Below are 22,540 nucleotides of genomic sequence, written 5' to 3' on the forward strand. Positions count from 1 at the left end.
GGCCGGGGAGCTGCCCCGCGCAGCGCCCGGCCCTGCGACCTGTCCCCGCCCGCCCGAGCCCTGCGGCCTTGCTAGGGGGCAAACCCCGGGGGGCTCCGCCGCTGACGGGAAGCGGCAGACCCCGCTCCCGCCTCCCTGGCGCTGCCGCCGAGCCCGCTCCCGCCCGCCCCCGCTCCGCCATGGGCGAGCGAACGGTGACCGTCCCACGCCTCCTTCCCCCGGCGCGGGGCCCGCAGCGCTCCCGCCACCGGGGTGGAGGTTTATGGTGGGTACCGCCGGTATGCAGCGCGGCGGGCAGGAGCCCACCGGGCCGGCTGCCGCCCCCGGTCTCCCCTCGGCGGGGGCCGGGCGCTGCCGCCGGTGGCCGCAGGTGCCCGGCGGGGTGTGGCGGCGGCCCGGCTCGCACCGCCCCGGCTCCTCCCCGCCGGGGTCCTCGCCGTCCGCTGCGCCTGCCCCCGCCGCTCCGCTCCGCCCTGAGCCGGGCCGCGAGGGGGGTATGGCGCCGGCCTTTGCCTGAGGAGCCGGGCCGCAGCGGGGGGGGAAAGCGGCCGCCGCCGCCCGCCCTGGCCGCGCCGCCATGGAAGAGGACCCAGAGCTAGAGAGGTGAGGGGCGGGCGGCGGCAGGGGGGCGGCTGAGCGGCCCGGGGAGCTCACGGCCTCGGCGGGGCCTCTCCGCCGAACAAGGCCCGGCATCGCGTCCTGCCCCGCAAGGCCTGGGCAGCGTTGGTCTGGGGCCGCCGGGGACGGGCCCCCGGGATCTGCGGAGCGGGGGGCGGGCTGAGGGGCCCTCCGCGGGCGGCCGGCTGGGGCCCAGCGCTGCGCGTCGGTGTGCTGCGGAGCTGGCTGCGGCCGTGGGACGGCCCCTCACGGCGCCGGGCCTCGGCTCTCCGGCTCTCGGGGTGGGAGGCGGTGGGTGGTCCACGGTGGAGAGGAGGGCCCTGAGCCCGGCCAGGCTCGGCCCGGCACCGCCGCGGCCCGCTTTCCGCCTCAGCCCCTCCGGCCGCGGTGAGTGTGCGCCCCGAGGGGTGCGCAGCCTGGAGCGGGCTTGCGCCGTGTCCTGGGGACAAAACTTTGGAGTCCTCGCTGAGGGAGTTGCAATAGAAAATGAATCAAATCTTCCCACGTAACGGGAAAACCCATTACTTTAAAAAAAAAAAAAATCAACTATTCTTGTGATGCGTGCTGGTACCATTTAGAAACAAGATTGAAGAGTGTTAGGTGGCTCATCTCATCAGTTATAATTTGGTGATTAGGTGTACTTGGTAAAATTTAAAAAAAAATTAAACTTCTGTTCTTACAAATTTCAGTTTTCAGTGTTGGAGATGTGCCAGCTGAGTAATTGTTAAAATTGCCCTGTTTCTTATATGGAATAGTACCAAATGCTTGGCAGTTATTTTGTCAAAAAATAAAATTACGTTCTACTTTGCATTTCATTGGGATGAGAGGATTCCTCTCGCTGTGCGTACTGAGTTACAGTGTTCCCAAGCAAACATTGAGTATTAAAATGCAAATTTCTATATTTGGATACTCAGTCACAGTAGGCCTCTCTTGCTTTTGCTTTAGGAATAGACTTTAGGTGTTTATCACAAATTTTTGGGGTAATGAACCTATTGGTAGTTATTGGAATTTTTTTTTTTTTGCCAGCTTGTTTGTGAGTAACTGCACTTTTCTTATGGCTGTTTAAAAAAACTGTTACAGTGAAGTGATGACCAGAAGCTTTCTGAACTGTTCTCCTCGTGGTTCTCTCCCTTAACTCTTAAGAAACCGTGTCTGAGAGTGCTTATAGAAAATAACTTGTTTTTGCTTGTATCTGGCAAGTATTTTAAATGGGACAAAAGCGATAGCACTGGGGTGGTGGAAGGGCTAGAGAGCATAATGCTTTCTAAGAGGCCTTTAATTCTTGGTAAGCTACTTCTGTTCTCGGATCATCAGTTTAATAATTAAAGCTTCTTTTTGTATATGCATGAATGTTATTTTTACTAGTGCCATTCCAAACTTAAACCTTTGCCGTTCATAGCAAGTTGAAATCATGTCACTGTTCTTCCATGCTGTCTGTCTTCTGGCTGCGATTGCTGTGCTGGGGACTTGGGGTCCTCTGGGCAGTTCAGGGCATAGCCGCTCACTCACTGGCTATAGGTGATATAGCTGACTGCTCCACAATCTCCTTCTGATGCTCTCCTTCCCAGGAACCAGATTCAAAGTTTTATCCTGCCTCATACCTTCAATCTGAGTTGGGATTTCCTATTCCTTTTCTGTGGCAGCGTGGTAGATAATGAGGATGAAGCACAGTGTTACTTATCGAGTGTTACATGGTAGGGTTTAGCTGTCCGGTGTCTTCAATCCATGCTACCGTTCACCTCCATGTGTGTTTAATTGTCTCTGAACTCATTATAAGTACAATATAGTGTACTTAATGATTATCAGTTTCTGTCCTGGATCCACCTATCATTAGTTACTTTTTCATACCCTCAGCTTTCATAACCGCTTGCTTTGCTAGTAGCACCCTGAATTCAGTTCATGCTATATGCATTTAGATGTCATAGTTGCGTATTTCTTACTCTAAATATGCTTCCCTGTACAGTCTTCAAGAGTCTAATACAGACCTTTCTTTATCCTTTGGTTTACAGACATTACTCCGTAGTTTCATATTCAATGACCTGTTGATCATACTCTCCTGTGAGTAGTACAGTGATGGTAGTTAGGGTTTATAATTCTTAGGCTCTTTATAATATGGTTTTAGCATACAAATAATGGCATTTCTGTTCTGTAGCCACAGTGTTAACTATTTTAGGTAGATTTTTAGTGTTTAAAAACGGGTTTATTTGGAATATTTTCAGTAGTCTGTTTCTGAATTCAGGCTTGTCTTGCAATGCACAAGTCTTAAATGACAGCTTAAGGTTTTTGTATGTGTGGGTTTTATTTAATTTACCATGGGGGAAAAAGAAGTGTAACTATTTTTGTGCATGTTTTCTCAGGTCTGAAGCGAATTTTGTGTCCCAGCATTCCAACCAGTGATCTATTAAGACAAGTCAATCGTCCTATTTTTTTTGTTTATTATCTAAGGAGAGGTCTCTTGATCTTGCTTGTTCTATTTCGTCCTTACTGCCACATTCTCCTGCTGTTATTTTTCAGTTTTACTGCGTCTGACTCTCACTTGACCTTGCATTTGACGTTTTCCTCACTTTAATAGCAAGTGATAGTCGCTACCAAAGCTGAATACTAACTGGCAAGTTAGCATGTGACTGTTTCGTACTCTAGATTTTAAAACTCTAAAAGCTGTAAATGCCACAGATGTGTAAAATAGTAATATTTGCTACATTCTACTGAATTATTTCCTCTGCTCCATCTCACCCAATAACCTTTGTTGGAAGTATGAACTGACATTTTTTCCTGTGAACTTGCTGGTACATCAGTGAAGACCCAGAGTCTTGAGATACAGAGATAAGAAAATTCTAGGCTAAATTCTGTTAATATATAATTAATCGTATTGTGAAGATATGACTCTAGAATGAGTAGGAAACAAAAAAGGTTTCAAAGAAGCTACTAGGAACTGTTTAGTTTGTTTCCCCTGCAAGCATGTGTGTGTGCTTTTCTGAGTTTATGTCAACTAAATATCCTTTGGGATATTACAGAGGTCACCATCTTCATCCCTATCTAAAAAAAATCTTTCTTCCCCTTCTCCTTCCTAAATTGTCGTCATGGTTGTTCTGTGTGTTTGAAGCACAGAAAATATGTCATTTCTCTGTGAATGTAAAGGAGGTGGCTTTGTTATACTGTGTGTCCAAATCCTTCCATAATCCATTCTGTCTTCCAACAACTAAGTATTTCACAACCTTGGATACCTGTCGTGGTTTAACCCCAGTCAGCAACTCAGCACCACGCAGCCGCTTCCCCCTCCCCCCTCCCAGTGGGGTGAGGAGGAGGAAAGGGAAAAAAAACGCGTGGGTTGAGATAAGAACAGTTTAATAACTAAAGTAAAATATAATACTAACAGTAGTAGTAATGAAATATAATAATAATAATAGTAATGAAAAGGAATATAACAAAAAAAAAGGGGGGGGGGAGAAAAAAAACAGTGATGCACAATGCAATTGCTCACCACCCGCTGACCGATGCCCAGTTAGTTCCTGAGCCACGATCTGCGCCTCCCGGCCAACTCCTCCTTGGTTTATATACTGGAAATTTGGGGATCGAACCCACGACCTTTTTTTGCGTTATTAGCACCACGCTCTAACCAACTGAGCTAACCACTGGGCATGACGTTCCATGGTATGGAATACCCCTTTGGCTAGTTCAGGTCAGCTGCCCCGGCTCTGCTCCCTCCCAGCTTCTTGCACACCTGCTTGCTGGCAGAGCATGGGAAGCTGAAAAGTCCTTGGCTTAAGATAAGCGCTACTTAGCAACAACTAAAACATCGGAGTGTTATCATCAACATTCTCACACTAAATCCAAAACACAGCACTGTACCAGCTACTAAGAAGAGAGTTAACTCTGTCCCAGCCGAAACCAGGACAATACCATACCCTTATTAGAAGTGCGGGCCAAACTTGTTTGGAGCATCATTTACTTGGAATTGTTTCCTAAGGAGATGCTGCTCTGAATCACAAGGAATACTGTAATTCTGTAACAAGAGGCCTGTAGTTAAGTTGAGAATCAATAGTCCAATATTTTTGCTGCACAGACATCCCAATTACACTTTTTAACAAGTAAGCTTTATGCCTTGGAGAAATTAATTGATAGCTCTTACTGTTGTTTTTAACAGTTAAAATCAAAGTGTCAGGATTCAGTATGCCATTCTTTCCCATATTCATGGCAAACAAAGTGGTCTGCAAGCTAAAATCAGTGTTTGAAATGGAGTGGTCTGTTCACTACTCAAGCTGGTGAGAGTATCAGCACAGAAATGTGCTGCAAACAGCACTTATGGGACTGACAAATACAGTATTTAAATAAGTACGAAACCTGATCGACAAAGAATGAGAGCATTCACATACCCGATGCAGAGTGTCTTTGCCTTTGAACAAAAGTTAGGAAGTTTGTGACATATTTGTATCTTTTTTTCATTCTTGCTCCTAATGTTGTGGCTTAGGCTTTATTCTTGACATCCTTTTTCATCAGTTTTCTTAGTAAGTGTGAGCAGATAGGACAAACCAGCTCACAGGAGTTAATTATAAATAACACTGGCCTTCATTACCATTCCTTTACTGTAGAAGGCAGTATCTTCAGTCCTTTACTTGACTGAAGGTCTTGATATTAATTATTCAGATGTAATCAGAATACCAGCATCCACTTCTGTTTCCAGTCCCATGCATGGTTAAAAATAAGTTGTATAGTCAGCATAAAACTACTTTGAGAAAATTGGTTAAAAAAACTGCTAATTTTTTTCCTGGGCTTGCAGCTTGCTGTCAGGACCTAGAGTGACGCAGGAGGTAGGTTTAAGCGTGTTTTTGGGGATCGCAGTAGCCGAGCAGCCTGGCCTTTGAGCTTGAATAATAGTGGTATAGACTGCAAGCAGTTATTAATGCTGTGAAGGTCTTTCACGAAGATGCATTTGATAAAGATGTCCCTTCTCTGACTCTGGGAGATGTTGAATATGAGCACTGCCCTCCTACTCCAGGTCTGTGCACTTCCACAGCCAATTGTGTGCTGTGAAGCAATTCCAGTAGATATATTTTCGTTGGAGTTCTCATCGGGATCTTTAATAAGATGATGGTGTGGGTGGAGATGGCAGAGTTTTTGAAATTATGTGCTGAAGGCTCCTGGGCACGCCCACAGAGGACTAAAGAGAGACCATGGTGGATGGGGGAGCCCAAATAGCGCCCAGCCCTGGCTTCTCCCAGGCCCATCGCAGGAGTCACCAGCCCATCAGAGGCCCATCTCCGTGAGCCCAGAGGAGCACTGGGGCACAGTGGCAGGTGGGAACCCACAGTAAGGACTCAGAGGAATGAACATCATCTCTGGGCCCCTCCCAGGGCTGGTCCCAGGAGACAGCCTCGGCCTCCAGGCATGACACCCATCAAGATGAGTCAGTGCTGGAGTGCCTTTGGGACTTAAAGGTGTTGCTGCCTAGGGGTGTGGGACGCGTTATGGGATGCATTTTGAGATTGCGTAAGGCTTACTATGGGATGTGTGGGGGAGGAACCAAAGGCGGGGAAAGGGATAGGTTCAGGTGATTTGGGGAGAAGCAAGAGTGGGAAAACAGAGGAATAAGGGGATACAAAGGTCTCATCCTGTGTGAATAGGCTGCTGGCTGGTACACGTGTGCCCTGTGCCTGATCAGTGCAGTCTGTCCTGTCTTCCTGTTAAATTCCTTTCTAACTCTTTCTTGGGTGAGGGACCCTATTTGAGGGGAGAGGGTGTACATCTCAGTGCTAGCAACTAGAACCAAACCGTGGGTCAGAGGGACCGCAAGTCCGTGGTGCCAGCAACTGGAACAAGTGCAGGTCTGGATGCCAGCAGTTGGGCTGGGACCCTGGGCTGGAGGGCTGCGTGCAGCAACTGGGTGCACTTCATGGAGCGAGTAAAACCAAGTGTCAGCCACTGGAGTGGGATTGGGGACCTCTTTATCTGTGCTGCAGTACTGGAGCAAGTGTGGGTGTGTGAGGGACCTTGTGGCTGCTAGTGAATATCAAGCTGGATCAGCTGGTGAGTGGGTGAGTAAGGTGGGAGCTGGGAGGTGAGCGTGTATCTCTAAGAGTAAGACCATGGGAGGAGCTAGCTGTTGGAGGCACTGGGGAGTCCTGGCCAGCTGCTGGAGAGACTATAGGGTCAGGGGGTCTCCGGGGGCGAGACACGTGTGTGTGCCTGCGTGTCTCTATGGGCAACACTGCAGTGGGGTTGGGTACTGGGGGATCAGGGAGTCCCAGCCAGCTCTGTGTCACGGTCTGTACCAGCAATTGAGTTGGGCTTGAAGCCTTAGGGGCTCCTACACCCAGCCAGAGAGAAGAGCAGGATGAAGCTGTTGGTGTGAGTGCTCCGTGTGTCGCTCTGTTATCAGTGTGGCCAGTGGTGTATCCCGGTGGTGTGTGTGTCTGCCTGCTTGGAGCAGATTTTCAGCTTTGCTGCTGGTTGGACCTGGGCATGGAGCTGTGGCTGCCTGGCCTCTTGGCTGTCAGATCCAGCATGATATGTCTTCTCTTAAGAGTGGTGTATAATTACAAACATTGGGTGGTCTGTGTAATGACATGGTGTTTTCATTGCGTGGAACTGTATCAGACATACCTCTTTATTACCAATTTTTCATTTTTCAGTCTATCTATTTGATCTTTCAGAAAAAATGATGAAGCTCTTTCCCTGAGTGAGGAACAGAAAATATCTCTAGTTTTGCCTGACTTTGGAGTCTTTAACATTCTCCCATTCTTTGGGCACATGCATTTGTGATGCAAGTTGTTAGGATTTATGCAATGGGAGCTTTTCCTGTAACGTTGGAATATAGAAGAAAAAGTCTAATCCGTCAGAAATGTAAATAGGTCTTGGACCATACTCTTGAAGATAAAAACATCACTGCTTATACCTTGATGTTACTGTAATTCTGCAGCTAAGCTTGATTGCTCAAAAAGGATTGCCACAGCAAGTTGTGAGTGGTGCTTGCTATAAAAGATGCCAGAATGATGACAGTGTTCTTAAATGTGCCCCTGTCCCTAGTTTTCTCTCCTATCAGTCCCCCGGTGTTTGGGTGGTTCTCATGTGAAAGTTGCATGCTGTGTTCCCTTTGTTCATGCTGCTGCTCTTGGAGTTGAAGCTGGCAGCCGCAGGACCGTTTGTATTGTAACCAAGCTGTAAAAATGAAGAGCATGAGGAATGCAGAGTCCCAAGAGGCCTCTAAAAGCAAATATAAAAACCTTGTTTGCGTAGCTTTTAAGCTTTTGCCTTACTTGTGTAGAGGATATAAGTTCAGTGAGTGGAAATGCATTATTTCAAAGACGATCTGAGCATTTTTTTCATTTGTCTGTGCAAGTTGAAAGGGCTTTGTGAAGGTGCAGTGAATAAGAGTGAGGTTGAAAGACCAATATTAGGAAACAAAGTTTGATAAGAAAGGAAGGTGTTGACTTGTAAGGCTGCTAAGACGAATACCAAGTCAGTCTGATCTTTGATGTAACCAGAGGGGGAAAAAAAAAAAGTCTCAAATACTTAATGGCTTATAATTCCTACCTAAGTTAATAGAATTGGTGTCACCATATTAATTTATTGTGATGTTTTCCCTAAAACTGAATCGTAGCTGTTTAAAATGTGTGTGTGTGTTTTATTAGTGCTTTGTAGCTCAGATGCTTTGGTTTGTGATTTTAATTAGAAAATAATGACAGATTTTATAATAATGACAGGCTTTTAATCTGCCTTCTAGTCAGGTTTCTCAAAACAGAATCACTAAGTTTTTGGTAACTGTGGTAAGTAAAAGTCAGACACTTTTTTTTCCTCTTTCCTCCCCTTCATCTGACATTGCTGTTTGAAGGCTCAGGACAAGCTTTTACAAAGGCCACATATTCCTGCTGTCATCACTATAAACTAGCTCAGGCTGCTCAGATAGCAAGTTCTGGGTCTGGAAAAAAAATAAATTTTGCCATAATGTCACGGAGACCTGTGTATGCAACATCTCCCACGTTCCGGTGGTAGAGCCTGTGTTTCGTACCCATTTTTTTTGTTCTTGGGGAGTAGCCGTCCCACACACCCCACTGCTACCTGGGAAGGCAGCAATGGCTGGCGAGGTTGCTGACGCTGTACTTAGCATCTAGGTGCAGGGTAACTCAAACAGGTGACAGCTTACCTGGGCAGATACTCAGTTTCCATGAATGCCTGTCATATGACTGGATATGCAGCGTGTCCTCGCAGTCAGATGTATGCTTAAAAAAGGATTTGAAGTACGCCAAGCCCAGCTGCTACTGAGATCATACTAATAACCTTATATGAGAGAGAGAGAGACTTCTGTGAGGAACCTTAACCAATGTGCCATTAATAGACTAGTGCACAGAGAAGCAATACTACAGTTTTTGGTGCGTTTCTCTACTATTGTTTCTGTGGACGTCTTGGATGCTTTCCTTTGCAAAGCCCTTCAAATGCAAACTCTCAAAGGAAAAAGTTATGACTTGTGAGTATTTGCATGTCTGTCTGGCACAGATCTCAGCTTTTGCTGGATGGAATGGTTTCCTCTTGGAACAAAGGAATATAAATATATATATATAAAAAAAAGTTGATCAAGGATTATTTATATGTTGTTTCAGAACTTGTTGCCGATTCTGGAGGCTTGTTTAGGAATCTTTAGCTAAAGTATTGCTTGCTGGAAATTACTATAAAGTGAGGAAGTCGTTCCATGATAGCTGGTTGTAAGTATAAAATATGAAAACTATATTCAAGCAGAACTGCAGAGTAACTGTAGAAAGAGTAGCTACACCTTGGTGTACGTTACGCTTGTGCTCATTTAGCACTGATTTGTTTTCTGTTGCCAGGGAAAACTAAAGCGTGACCAAAAGCAATACAGACAGAAGAAAAAGTGTGTCTGTGTTTATAAAATGTCACCAGTCTATCCTAATGAATGAATGAATCCACAATCACAAATGTGAAGGGAGCCGGTAAAGGCTTATGTTAAGACCATAACAAACTGAAGAAGGTTAGATCTAGACTGACAGATGTAAGCTGCTGTCTAACTGCATAATGTTTTCTCATTAGCTACTGAAGGAAATTCTGTACTGCTTATTTTCATTCCCTGTTATGCACATGCAGTATATGCATTTAAAGCTAAGACTCTTTGTGTTTTCTGTGTAGACTTCAATAACCTAAATGGTAATAAACCACTCTGTTAGATGTTTAGAGCCCAGCAATAACTTGTTAGATCTTCACATGGACCTGCCATGTAAATTGCTTGCTTTTCTTCTCAGACCTGCTTCTGCTATTAAATGGTGACTCTTGACTTCTCTAGTCTCAATTTTGGCTTGACAACAAAATTGATACTCAGACTTCTTTAAATCTGTGGCAAAGCAGCAAAATCCTGCTATGCTGATAATACCATAACAACATGATGGGTCATGGCTTCCTTGAAGTTTGAGTTGAAGTCTGTTGGCAGTTACCTTTTTTGCACAGTCTACGCACACACTTCTACTGTCAAGATGATGATTGTGTTGCTCACATAGTCCAAACGCCAGCAGCCATTCTGGCATATCATAGCTGGGAGAGCTAAACAATAAATACTCTCTTTATTACATCCTACCTTCAGTTCCTCAAGCCTTCAGTATTGCCTGTGTCTGTTGCTAATGCTTAGCTTCGTATACTGGGTATTACAGCCAGGTGCATAGCTTTCCTTTTCTGTCTTGCAGTTATTTTTACTTGACATATATAGTTGCTTACAGTTAACTAACCAAATTGTTAGTTTATGCATTCAATTTATATAATAAATGGCTCACATTATCCGTTCATTGGTTTTGCCATTAACTTCAACTATGTACTGTAGAGCAGTTACTTAAGTTTTATTTGAGATTGAAATTAATTCGTAAAGAGAACTGAAAGACTGACATTGCAGGAGTTATTTGTAATTTGCGTAATTTACACTCTCTGATGACTTTTTATGTGAGCATAGTTATTTAATTGCTTTAGTGTTAGTCTGGCCAGTTTGTTCTAGAAGGTGCTGATAATGTAAAGGTTGGCCATTTTGGATGGTGGTGGATCATAGTTACAAAGATGAGCTCTTTTCTTCCACTGTTATACAAAGCTAGTGTGGTTTGACAACTGGTAGTTGCAGTGATTTTACTGTCATCTGACTCCTTGCTATTTTACTGGTGGTGTTTAACTGCTCGAAATAGGTCTGCTGTGGTTGAAAGACTTTAGGAAGAACCGAAGTGAAGTGACAGCAGGGAAGAGCATTCCCAAGGTGAAGTGATAAGGACTGTGCTTCTCAGTGCAGTACACCAGTTTTGCACACTTTATTTCTGCTCTTCAATTAGTATTGGAATTGTTGTATTTACAACAGCTTTAATTGCTTTTAATATGGCAAAATATTTCTTTTAATCTTGGTGCATAGGAGTCTGAATTATCTTAATAAGAAAGTCAAGGTGATTTTGGTAGCCTCTTTATTGCTTAATTCATTACAGTGAAGAAGTTCTCCACTTTATTTACGTAAGTGCATAAAGTGACAAGTTCTTGTGTTCTGCAAGTGGTAACTTTTTTCTTTTCCTCATATTTAGGAAGGCTGTGGAAGAGTTACTTAAAGAGGCAAAACGTGGGAGAACCAGAGCTGAAACAATGGGAGCTATGGGTTGGTAAGTTGTGCCAAGAGGAAATGAATGCTATGACCAATGCCAAAATAAATTTTACATTTAATCCGTGACAGAAGTCTCTACCTTTTAATTTGCTTCATGTTTAACTAATTTGTCTTCCTCCAGGTATTAATTTGTCTGGGCAAAAATTTGAGTCCAGATAAGAAAGAAGTTCAAGTAAATTCTGCCTGCATGAAATTGCTTGACTGAATGTGTTGAAGTCAAAGCAATTGGAAAACTGGGAGTAGCTTCTGTAATAGTATTTCCTTATAATAGATGGAATTGCAAAGTTTGGATTGGAACCTCGTGAGTCTTTAAAATACTGGGTAGCTTCAGTGTGCATGTACTTACGTACTGGCCACATGTTACTGGGTTAGATTCTGTTTAACTGAAAGGAATTCATAAACTGACAAAGAAACCTAAACCCTTAAACCAATAAAAATAATAAATGATCCTCTAGTAGAGAATCCATGTGTAAATTGCAGCCAAAAATGAACTGAAAGTATGATCCAATTTTGGAAGGAGGTATTTTTTAATACTAAAAAAAAACCCCTAAAACCCAGGGGCTAATTTGTATAGCAAGTGGGAAAAGAATCACAGTATTTAAATCTTAAGTGAAATACAGTATTAATTCTTCAATGCAGTAATTCAGTTTTTACAGCTAGATTATTATGGAATGTAATGCATGTAATTGTAATTAAAGAAGTAATAACATGCTGAAAAGAGTCATTCATCTTAAAATAACGTACATGACTGATAAGAAGCTATTGGATCTAGGGATGTTCACACAAGTAGTGCACCAGCTGACTGCGTTAAACTCATTTGTAGATAAGGTTTGGCTTCCTCCACCAACAGCAGTAAAAGATAAGCCTGCGCTGTTAATGAAGTTCTCAGCTGATTTCTTGGCTATGTTTGTTTTAGTAGCTCTGAAGAGATTGAAATAGTGTCTTGCTGAAAAAAGTTAATCCTTTATGTTTTCTAAACAAGTTTTGGGTGTTTTCTATATTTACCTAGTATTTCTGCTAGGGAAGCAGTTTATACCTTTTATGTTAAAATAGTTAAGTTGGTTTAATCCCCTAGAGTGGTTGTAGCTATACTGATAAAGTATGCTTTTACCCTGTCAGCCTTGCCAAATGGCCAGGTAAACCAGTGCAGATAATTAGCACCGTGAAGTGTTGCATGCATCCAGTTACTGTGAATTTGCAAGTTAATTCCAGGTATGGAGACTAAAGGTTTCTGTTGGGAGATAACCAAGTGTCCCTGTGCACCTTCGCTGCTGCTTGTGCAGTCTGGAATACCTGCCAGGAGTGTGTATGGGCTTCTACTCCTGGCTCTGGCTACTTCTTATTCCTTCTCTGTAAAAGACTAGTGGTCCTGCTCAGCTGGCTATGATGATCAACTTGGGGTAACATGCAGTTTGCTAAAGCCTGATGCCCAGGACCTGCCAGAGGAGGGGGTAGCCAAGGGTGACCTGTTCTTTGGAACAGCTGCAGATTCCACTACAGTGAAATAGGGTCTGGCAGGGCCAGGGTTGTGTTAAAGGCGTAGGAAGAGAGGATTGTCAAGAGGGCTTCAGGCAGAGGAAGACTGTTGACATAGGGATTGGCGAGGTGGTACCCTGAACTGAGACTGCTGAAGTAAAGATCCTTTCAGCTGCGGAGGAACATGAGAATAGTTGTGCTGGGTCAAACAAAGGATCCATCTCTGCAGTGCCCTGTCTCCATCAGTGGCCGATACCCAGTGCCTAGGAAATGGAGGAAGAAAAGTACAAGAAAGTAGCAGTACTTCCTCAAGGTACTATCCCAGCATTGGGCAGTCTGCAGCTCAGGATATCCTGCACTCAGAGATGATTTTTTTTTTTTTTTTTAATATGACACTTCTCCAGGGATTTTACCCTCTCTGAATTTATCTTCAGAGAGACTGGTAGTAATCCCATATGTCACAAATCTGCTGCTGTAGAGTTTGGCATAGGCTAGCGTACAGCTGGTGTATGTGGCCGTAAGGAAGGTATAAAGCCCCGCATAGGCAGACTCCCAGTAAGTCTTTGGGGTCTAGTTCTGCAAGTGCAAGAGACAGAACAGCAGCTGGAAGCTGTCACTGCTCTCTTCCCTTTAATATTTTTCATGCCCCGTTGTGCCGTTCTGGTCCTTCTGAACTGGCCCAACAACTAGGTATTGCATATATATGTGGGAGATGAGATAACCAGTAAGGTATCTGGAAGGAAACTTAACTATGCTCAGTTGAGTATCGCACTCCAGCAAAATACCATCAGATGTAACTGATGTTACGGTAAATCCTGAAGGGGTTCAGAGATTAGATCCAAGACTGACATGTAACCTTGCAGCTGTGAACTACTGAGAGGAAGGTAACTGCTGCTCTGAGCTTTGTGGATAGCAAATGAAATGAGCAGAAAAGTTAGTTCATGAAAATGTATATTAGTAGACCAAATCCAGGAAAGCATAACTGGTAGAAGCAAAGAGACAAGGTCATCACCAACTTGTCTAAAAGCACAGTCTTAACAGGTAAAACGCAAACCCTTCCTTCCTTGCCAAACTCAAAATGCTTACAGGTGTGTTTCATGAGGACTTCTGGGATTTCCTCAGCCCTTTGTCAGAGGAGTCCTGGAGAAGAGATGCACAAACCCTGGAGACATCTAGTGTAAGGCCATCAATCCTGCATTGGCACTGGATAGTTGAAGCAACTCGGCCTATGAAGAAAAGATTTGTTCTGCCATCTGTCTTTGGGTAAGGAGAAGCAGAGGCTGCTACTGCTCATACTTCGCTGATTCCAGTTTATGTTGCTCTCCAGCAGCTGTTGAATACTGGGAAATACATTTCTGGAGTCAGTGGCATTTGACAGGAATTGGTTAAAGGGAGGTGTGTGGGGAGGTGGCATTCCCGGGGAACTATATTGTGCATACCATTACAAAGGAGTAGTGTCTCCTGGTGGGTGTTGATGGCAGCAAAACCTTAGCTAGCAAGCCTCTGAACATTGTTTTGGGACTGCTTTCAGATTCAAGCCACTGCTCCGTTACTGTCCAGAGTGATTAGTTCTCCGTAGCTCAAGTGCACTGTTTGAAGAATTTCCCCAAGCACCCCTACCTAACTTTTTGCTGTCTCCTCGTGTGAAATGGATAGTAGGCTGCTGTTTGAGCCTAAATTGCAAGCATCCAAGGTAGCATAGCTGACAGGTACAGAAAAAATGTACCAAGCGTTTGGCCCACAGTGTCTGATACAAAGACTCAGCCTTGAAATATGGGACAGTGTTGCTAGTGTTTCGTCCAGTTTGGGAGTGTTTTGCCAGTGTTACATTGTCTTACAAGTTTGCTGTGGATGACATGGGTAGATGCTGCAACCTGTAGGGGTTAGATGCTAGTAGAAGAAAGGCTTGTCCCAAACAGGGAGGTTAGCGGTGATATCAGGCAACAGTTTATGTGGGAAGGGAGATTATCTGAGACTCTCTTGGACATGGAGCAACTGTCAGTATTGCCAATGGGCTGCATGAGCTCTTAGCTGGTTAAGAGTCTTAGCTCACTGGCCTCCATGCTCGCAGGACTGCTCAGATTGGCAGTATCTAGGTCCATGGCAAATTAATCCAAGAAATACTGGATATTCGTATTTGTAGATCTTGCATTATTGGCTCTTGAGTATTGATTTGTTCCTTGGATGTCCTCAAGATTCTTGCTCTCAGCACTGCAGTATTTCTAGTTCCTGCAATGCTCCTTTTATATGTACTCTGTGGCCATAGTGATTCTTGTTGGGGGTCTCCTACATCCTTATGATAGCACATGATGTAGATCCTGATGATGATGTATCTGGTTCAAGCGTTAGTAGAGCTAATCACAAGTAAGAAAATGTGTGAGAGATGGGGAAGGGAGGATCCTCTTCTGAAGGTGTCTTATTTCCGGAAACCTTGAGCAAAAGAGAGCAGAATCTGTGGCTGAATCTCAGTGATGCTGCTGTGATGCTGGACTGAGATGAGAAAAGACATCAGAGCAGCTGTCTGGAAGTTAACATTTGAAGGGCCAGCTGGATTCAGGATGGGAAGTTGTGGACAAATAGTGTAAGAACACTTGAAATGGTTAGGTAAATTTATCCTTGATTCATCAGAGAGTATTGGACACAGATGGAATAAAGCTATAGGGTCTTTGGGGTTTTCCATCATGTGTCTAGGTAAAATCAAGCTAAAAGCTCAGCTTTCCTTAAGTGTTTTTGTTGGTCCTATGTACATAATTCATAAGCTTCCTTATACCAATGGAGTTAGGGCCCATTTTAAGGGGTTGTTCTGCTTTAATTGAGAAAGGCAGTTAGAATGCCATAAAAGCTACTGTGTGGAAAAGTTCTAGAGGCTTTTTTTTTTTTTCCCCTCCAGTGTATAGGTCTGGTCTTCAAAGATGCTGGTAGCAAGTGAGCTAAGGCTGAACTGAATGTAATCTTCTCGGCTTACTTGAAAAGCTTACCTAAAATAAGATATGGAAAACAGGATATTTTGAGATGGTTTTTTCAGCTCTGCATTGTAAGAGCAGATGAAATTGCAAAAAAAAGATAAATCTTGGAAGCATTAAATTATTTTTAACCCTATTTCTTGTAAAGCAATCCTAAAATTGCCTTGATTCCTATAGATAGCTTTCTGTTCAATACCAAATCTGGTAGAAGTACTGCAGAATACAAAATAATGAAGATGAGGCTGAAGCGTTTGAGGGCACCGGAACTGCAAAATGCTGTGTTGCATCTTGTCTTTGAATGGGTGTTGCATGACTGTGCAGAAACACTGCAATGTGATTCCCCTACATTTATTTAATTTGAATGAGAAGAGGAGGAGAAGCAGGGTACAGACAGGGATTGCAAAGTAAATATGTTCAAATCTTGTGATCAGAGCACCGGTTCCCATCCAAAGTCCTGCCAGCTGTATCTAGCTGCCAAGACTATACATAAAAGCTTGCAGTGTCCTCCCAGGTATCCTCTTTTCTGAGACCCCCTGTGAAAGGATAACAGCCTAGATTAGTTGGTTTAGCAAAACAACCTCTAGCTGCTTTTTTTTTTTTTTGCCTTCAGTCACTCTTCTGTTAGGTACTTGTGTTTTCCATGGCAGTTTGGAAGTGGTAGAAATGTACTTGTAAGTTCATCCATAATGAACTTTCTTTCCTGGAAAGATGTGATTTACTCTGTATGCTGAGGCTGACTGTGCCAAGCCTGTTTGATATGTCCAGTTACTCAGCAGAGAAAAGACTGTGGTGCATGGCACTGTACTCTTGAGTCTTAAATGGTGTCAGCATGTTTTACTGTTAAGAACTTGTATGGTACACTTCTGTGCTAAACTGCACTGCTATGCTTGATGACAGGTATTGGCTGGAAGTTCTGTGTTACTGCGCAGAAGTTGGCTTAAAATGTCAAAAGTAGAGTTAAGATTTGACCTATGTTCGCAACAACAGATTTAATCTTTTTTTCTTGTTCAAAATGCAATGTTGACTCTTCATTATTGCATAGTGGAGAGATTTTTGGAGTGTGTGGCACTTATCTGTGGAGGGGGACAAGGTTCTGTGGGTAAGAATAGCTTGGTTTAGCTTATTGGAGCATGCAAAGCAAAAAGTGAACCCTTCCATTGAGTGAATACGTTGCTACAGAACTGGAGTCTGTTTTGTAGACAAGACTGCTCTAGAATTGCAGGTTGTGTGCTTGCTTTGGTCACACCTGCAGCCCTGCTTCAGGCACGCTTCAGTTCAGAACTTTAATGTTCTTTTAACATGTCTTCCCCCCCCCCCCCCCCAAAAAAAAAAAAAGCTTTTGAAATCTGTCCTGTGGCACTGTTTACTAGTCAGCAGTATTGCATTCCACCTTGCATAGGCTGAGCTTGCCTCCCAGCCCTTCAGAACTTACATTGAGGGCAAAGCTGTCATTGAATTAAGTGTTGCAGGATCAGACCTACAGCAAGCCAAAGGCTTGTCTTTGGGGAGGTCAATTTTCTTACCATTAGAAATGCTCTGAAAGATATTAGTGGATTAATACAGTTCACTTTTAATCATCACAGTTCCATATATACCGTGGATATATGTAAACATTATGGGCTTGTGTGTGTGCATGTGTAATGTAGCACATGCCATACATCTCATTTCCTTTAAGACTTAAAGGCAGAATTTGCTTTGTTGAAGTCTGAGGTCAATAAAACTAAGGACTAATGTTTCTCTTCAGTGCTATAACTTACTGATGCTCCGTGAAAGTTCGGTGGCTCGCTTTTATCACTGTGTGATTGTGAACTACTGGCATGTCTTAGCTGACTCTGAAGCTCTGCATTTCTCATCAGTTTTTGTTCTTAGTATAGCTCAGGCAGCACTCGTAGTGCCAAAAAGAAATAAATACTTCAGCAAGGTCAATTTATTTAGGGCAGATTTTCTCATTCTGGTGCTATATATATTAGTGCTTAATCAATGCATTAGCTCTTAAGAAAAAGCAAGAGGAAGGAGACAAATGTGAAATAGTTTTTTGCCTGGATGCAGCCTAGAGAAAGCTGCCCTCCTTGGTAGCAAATGTTGAGGTACAACAGTTCAACGCTGGCATAAGAGGTACAGAGGACTTAAATGTTGGCTGTTTTGTGTTATGTCTTTAGTGTAACCTGTGCCACGGCATGTTCAGCACCATGTTCATAGCTTATATAGCTTGAAGTAGAAACCCTATTCTACTGCCATATGTTAGCCTTGTATTTTTACTCAGTAATACAGTTAATGGATAAATACTGTCTCCCTAATTTACAAAACAGCTATAGTAGATACAGATCTAGACTTTTTTTTATGATTTTTTTTTTTTTTTTTAACCAGGATTTGCGCAAAACAGTATAGATTTATATGTGGAAAGTTTAGAAAACTCTAAAACTAGCTATGCTGTAGATACGTGTCAAGAAATACCTAGCGGAAATAAAATAGTGTGGCTGTTTTTAATGTTTTTAGTGCATACTTCTAAAATTACTCTCGTAAGTTCTTTGAGGATTTAGGACAAGAACAATTATCAGTAATGCTTTGTAGGCAGACCTGAAGCAAAACACCATGGTAAATGCGATGCCCGGTTAAAAGTCATGAAGTATGCTAAATAATCAGACGTGATCTTCGTTATAATTTTCTTGTTGTTCTGATACCTCTGATTATTCAGAGGTGTCAAAGGTTTTTAAATGGTCAGAGTATAGTTTCTACACTTACACAAAGTATTCAAGTAGAATAGATGGTCTTAACGTTGTGGTGTTAGGATTCATTGACTCCATAGTTGATTCGGTAAGTGGTGCTGTGATCTCCAACAGCTCTGCTTTTTTAGAGGAATCCCATAACTTCTCCATTAGCATGCAGACTCAAAAATGTTGTGAAGACAAACACCACGATGGCTTCCACTATAAACAAAGTCTTCAGAGTGATTTCTGCTTACTGCAGGAATATATTCAAACTTGTTTTTTCTCATTCCATTCTTTAAGAGGTGATAAATTGGGAATAAGTAGAATACAGCAGATATCAACAAGATAAATGAAATGTACAGTAGTTTACTAAAACTAGCTGATAAATTATGTGCAAACCTGTTAAGCTGCAAGAGGAGAAAGTCAGAAACAATGGAGAAGAGTTGGATAAGTATCCTTTCTGTTTAAGAAAAAGAAATAAAAAATTTTGTTTGGTGGTTGCCAGATATGAGTTAAAATTGGCATGCCTCGTGTATATGTTTTATCGCTACAGCTGTTTGGGTTCTTCATGCAAGTGTATCTTTTACTTTCTGAATATCTCAGTCCATTAGATAATGCTGACTTTAGTACATTATGATCTTGTAAACCATTCCCATTTGACTTAGAATATGTTAATAAATATTTGATTCCTGAATACCTAAGTTAAGCACCATCAACCTTAAAATATATTGTCATCCTCTGCTTCCCCCTGCACACACTACCTTGTGAAAATCATGTGGATTTTCACTGTGTTGAAGTAAAAAAAAAATTTATCCTATAAAGAGTAAGATAAAAGGAGAATGGAGACAACCTTGAGCATATCTTTCTGTACTGAGAGTTTACACTAGGTGGCATGCAAGGAAAGCCAAAAGCACAAACCTGCCTTAAAATTATTGAAGTTAAAATCTCAGACTTGTTTCAGGATGTTTTTATCTTGTCCTTTGATCACTTTTAAATATCTTTACAGGTTGAAATGTCCTCTTGCTGGTACAAATAAAAGATTTCTTATTAATACCATCAAAAACACGTTACCATCTCAAAAAGAACAAGACCAAGAACGTGAGCAAAAGGAAGACAGTAAGGAGCCTGAGCCAAACAAAAGCAGGAAAGAAGAAAAAACAAAGAAACGCAGAAATCACCCATATACACCCAGCTTTCAGTCCAGAAGGAGAGTCAGCTGCTCTCCTCCAAGGCATCGAAACAGGAACCAGCACACAAAGGATAAGCATGAAAAGCAATCAAGCAAACGATGAGGAGAGTAACAAATATGTGTTGTTATAAGCCAGGAATGTCACTCAGTGTTGGACTGCAGGGATATCTCAGTTTTTCAGGAAAAGATGCTGTTCAAAATTGAATTTTGAACCAACTTGCTTGTGTGAGAAGTAACTTTGAGGTAGCTTTAGAAACCTTTTCTTTTGGACCTTTAAGAGAGAAGCCAAGTGCAGCATAAATCTTTCAGTCGTTTTAGAACAGACATTCCTTTCCTTTTGCTCCATTCCTCTCCTCTTCTGACTAAGCTTAGGGTCTTGGTGATGGAGTGTGATACGTGTGTCACTATCCAATACAACTCGTTTAGTCACGTCACTCTTTTGGAAATAAATTTAAATTAAGCAGAAATTTATTTATTGTGTAAAGTTGGCAGAACTTCTTTGCTGCTAACCAATGAAGAAGTTTTGCGTGTTTGGGTTAGATTAGTTTTACAAAATTTAGAAGGGAAAGCTGGTCAGTGCCTGGCCAAGCATGTGCATTTTGTATAGAATATAAGAGTTTGCTTTCTTTAGTATAAAAGGAACAAATTTAAAATGGGCAACGCTGGTTTTGCTTTCCAGGAGGAACTACCAGGAAATACTGGGTTTGCTTGTTATTGTATATTCACAAACCTGTCATAGATAATAATAAACATTACCGCTAAAAAGCCATAACTGCAATAATTGTCTCTGTTTAGACTTCCCTCTGTAAGGAAGTAGTTTGAACAGTCTGTTGTCATGGTGCTTTCAAAACAAACCTTGAAGACAAAATTATCGTGTTCTCTGTCCACTGCTAGGAAGTTTCCAAGTAGATGTGTAATACTAGAAATGCAGAGGTGGTATGTAAAATCAGTCAAATGCTCACTTTCCAAGCCTGTGTGACAATTCTGTAGTGGTACAGTTCTTAAACTTGTGACTTGGAGCACATATAATACACATCGGCATCTTCTACATCTCACTTCTGTTTGTGTTGCAATAACAAACTTCTGTGTGAAATATTTTGTATTTCGGTATTCTCAAAAATAATTGTTTTGAACATAGGTTTCCGTTTTTAAGTGTGTTGACAATAAAATCGAAAATGTTCATAAAAAAGTGCTTTGTGAAATTAATACTTTTAATGGGTTTCTTAACTGACATGGGCCTCTCTCCTCTAAGGGAAAGGAGGACCAGCGCTTCATGGTCCTTCAATATTGTGTCAGGGCAAGAGTGCCACCTATAGGCGTATCTATACCTCGTCTTGCTATACTTGCCTGTCTCTTGGAAATTTCATGTTAGCTAGGAGATGGGGAGACCCAAAGTGGAGATCTGCTGCGGCTGAATTTTGATGCATGAGCTGGGAATTACTCTTCTGAGTAATGGGAAGGTAGTTAAGCAGGCATTGAGCCCACTGGTGGCTGCCAGGGTCAACGTATCCAACAAATGGGATACTTTTACATTTCCACTGAGGAGTTGTGGATAGTTTCTCTATTTCCCTGCAGGAACCATAGCACTAGAATAGAAGTCCCCGCCTTTCAGAAAATTTCCAACGATTTAAGTGGGATCAATGAAAAAGTAGTATCTTTGGAGAATGTAGGACTATCTTTGGTTTAAATAGATGTTGTTTGCAGTTCTTATTTTGCTGGACACTGGTGTGTTCTCCTTAATAATCCTTTTTGGAAGGACAGCATCTATAATACCAGCTGGGCTCTGCTGCAGTGACGGTGCTGGATGGATGTGGCTTTGCAGCAGAACATTCATCTCGCCGTTGGTCAGGATTGGGGCTGGAGATGTTCCACAGAACAAATCCCCATGAATTCTTGCTGGTCTGGCTTGTGATGACAATACGGTGTCCTGAGAGCTTTCCACACTCAGGCCTTCAAACATTCCTTTAGGATAAGTGCTGTTGTTGATTCTACATTAATTGAAGCCAGGCTTTCAGGTAGGGGAAGTGATTAGAGTATGCTTTCAAAATTAGTCTGGGTTGTTGATACGGAGCGCTTCTGTACTAGAAATGTTCAACTAGAGGATCTGACATGACCTAAACCAGATAGCTGGAGAAAGCCTGTCTTCATCGGTGGTGGTATATTCAGATCTAATTCCACTTTTTTCTGACTTACAGAACATACGTGAATTATTAGTCTTTCATTGGTTGATTCCATATTTTAGTGCTGTCTTTCATAAGTGTACATAATAAAACCAAAAAACTCTACTGCTCATTAACTGTTCTTAAGGCAAATCTTCACCTGCTGATCACTTTTTTAATAAAAAATTGGGTGCATAAAGCCAGGTTTGTATTGTGTCTGCAGTTGCTCATACTGTGCAGCGCCAGCATCACATTTATAAGGTATCTTAAAGATAGGATTTAAACTCTGAAACTTAAAGCTTGAACATGAGTTTTCAAAATGTGTTATTAACTGCTGTAACTTGGAACACTTGTTACTTGTAAAAGTGCCTAGTCCTTAAAATAAATAAATACATAAATAAGTAAATAATAGTGTGTTCTTGGTCTCAGCTTCCCGTAGTAGTGCGTTGCAGCCTAGTTACTCACATGGGAGGGGAATGCACCTTACGTTACTGTTGCTGCAGTGATACTCAGAGGTGTTTCTTGTTTATCTGTGAGCTACTAATGTTGTCTTTGTTTAGTTTCAGTGCACATTGTACAGGTAACAGAGTTTATTCAGGTGAGGCTATTCTCTGGCCATAGCCACAAGAACTTGTTAATTAGACTTTGTGGACAGAAGTCCTCCAAAAAGTTCATTTTCATCAACCTGATACTGAATGTAGATCACAAAACAATGTGAAAGAGGAGGAGAAAACATTTTATGGTTGGGCCTTATGAAACACTTTTATTAGTTTTGACTGTCAGGGATATAGTAACATGCAGTT

At 42.4% G+C, this 22,540-nt stretch overlaps 1 protein-coding gene across 2 annotated transcripts; it reads left to right on the forward strand.

The window, feature by feature from the left end:
• Positions 1-544: 544 nt before the first annotated feature.
• On the forward strand, positions 545-22,118 carry POLR1D (RNA polymerase I and III subunit D). Of its 2 annotated transcripts, XM_050915132.1 has the most exons (4): positions 569-603; positions 11,170-11,240; positions 13,807-13,981; positions 19,396-22,118. In XM_050915132.1, the coding sequence occupies exons 1-4, from the start codon at positions 578-580 to the stop codon at positions 19,679-19,681; spliced, it is 558 nt and encodes a 185-aa protein (XP_050771089.1). In that variant the 5' UTR covers positions 569-577; the 3' UTR covers positions 19,682-22,118. The 2 variants fall into 2 exon arrangements, with proteins under 2 accessions (XP_050771090.1, XP_050771089.1); XM_050915133.1 differs by lacking the exon at positions 13,807-13,981 and having other exon boundaries at positions 545-603; positions 11,166-11,240.
• Positions 22,119-22,540: the final 422 nt, after the last annotated feature.

The sequence above is a fragment of the Gymnogyps californianus genome, chromosome 1, assembly GCF_018139145.2.
Source record: "Gymnogyps californianus isolate 813 chromosome 1, ASM1813914v2, whole genome shotgun sequence".
NCBI classification, from domain to species: Eukaryota; Metazoa; Chordata; class Aves; order Accipitriformes; family Cathartidae; genus Gymnogyps; species Gymnogyps californianus.

Coding starts and splice junctions, on each gene's coding strand:
- POLR1D (XM_050915132.1), top strand. CDS start 578: ATGGAAGAGGACCCAGAGCTAGAGAG. Junction 604..11,169: donor GAGGACCCAGAGCTAGAGAG/GTGAGGGGCGGG, acceptor ATATTTAGGAAG/GCTGTGGAAGAGTTACTTAA. Junction 13,982..19,395: donor GTTCTGCCATCTGTCTTTGG/GTAAGGAGAAGC, acceptor ATATCTTTACAG/GTTGAAATGTCCTCTTGCTG.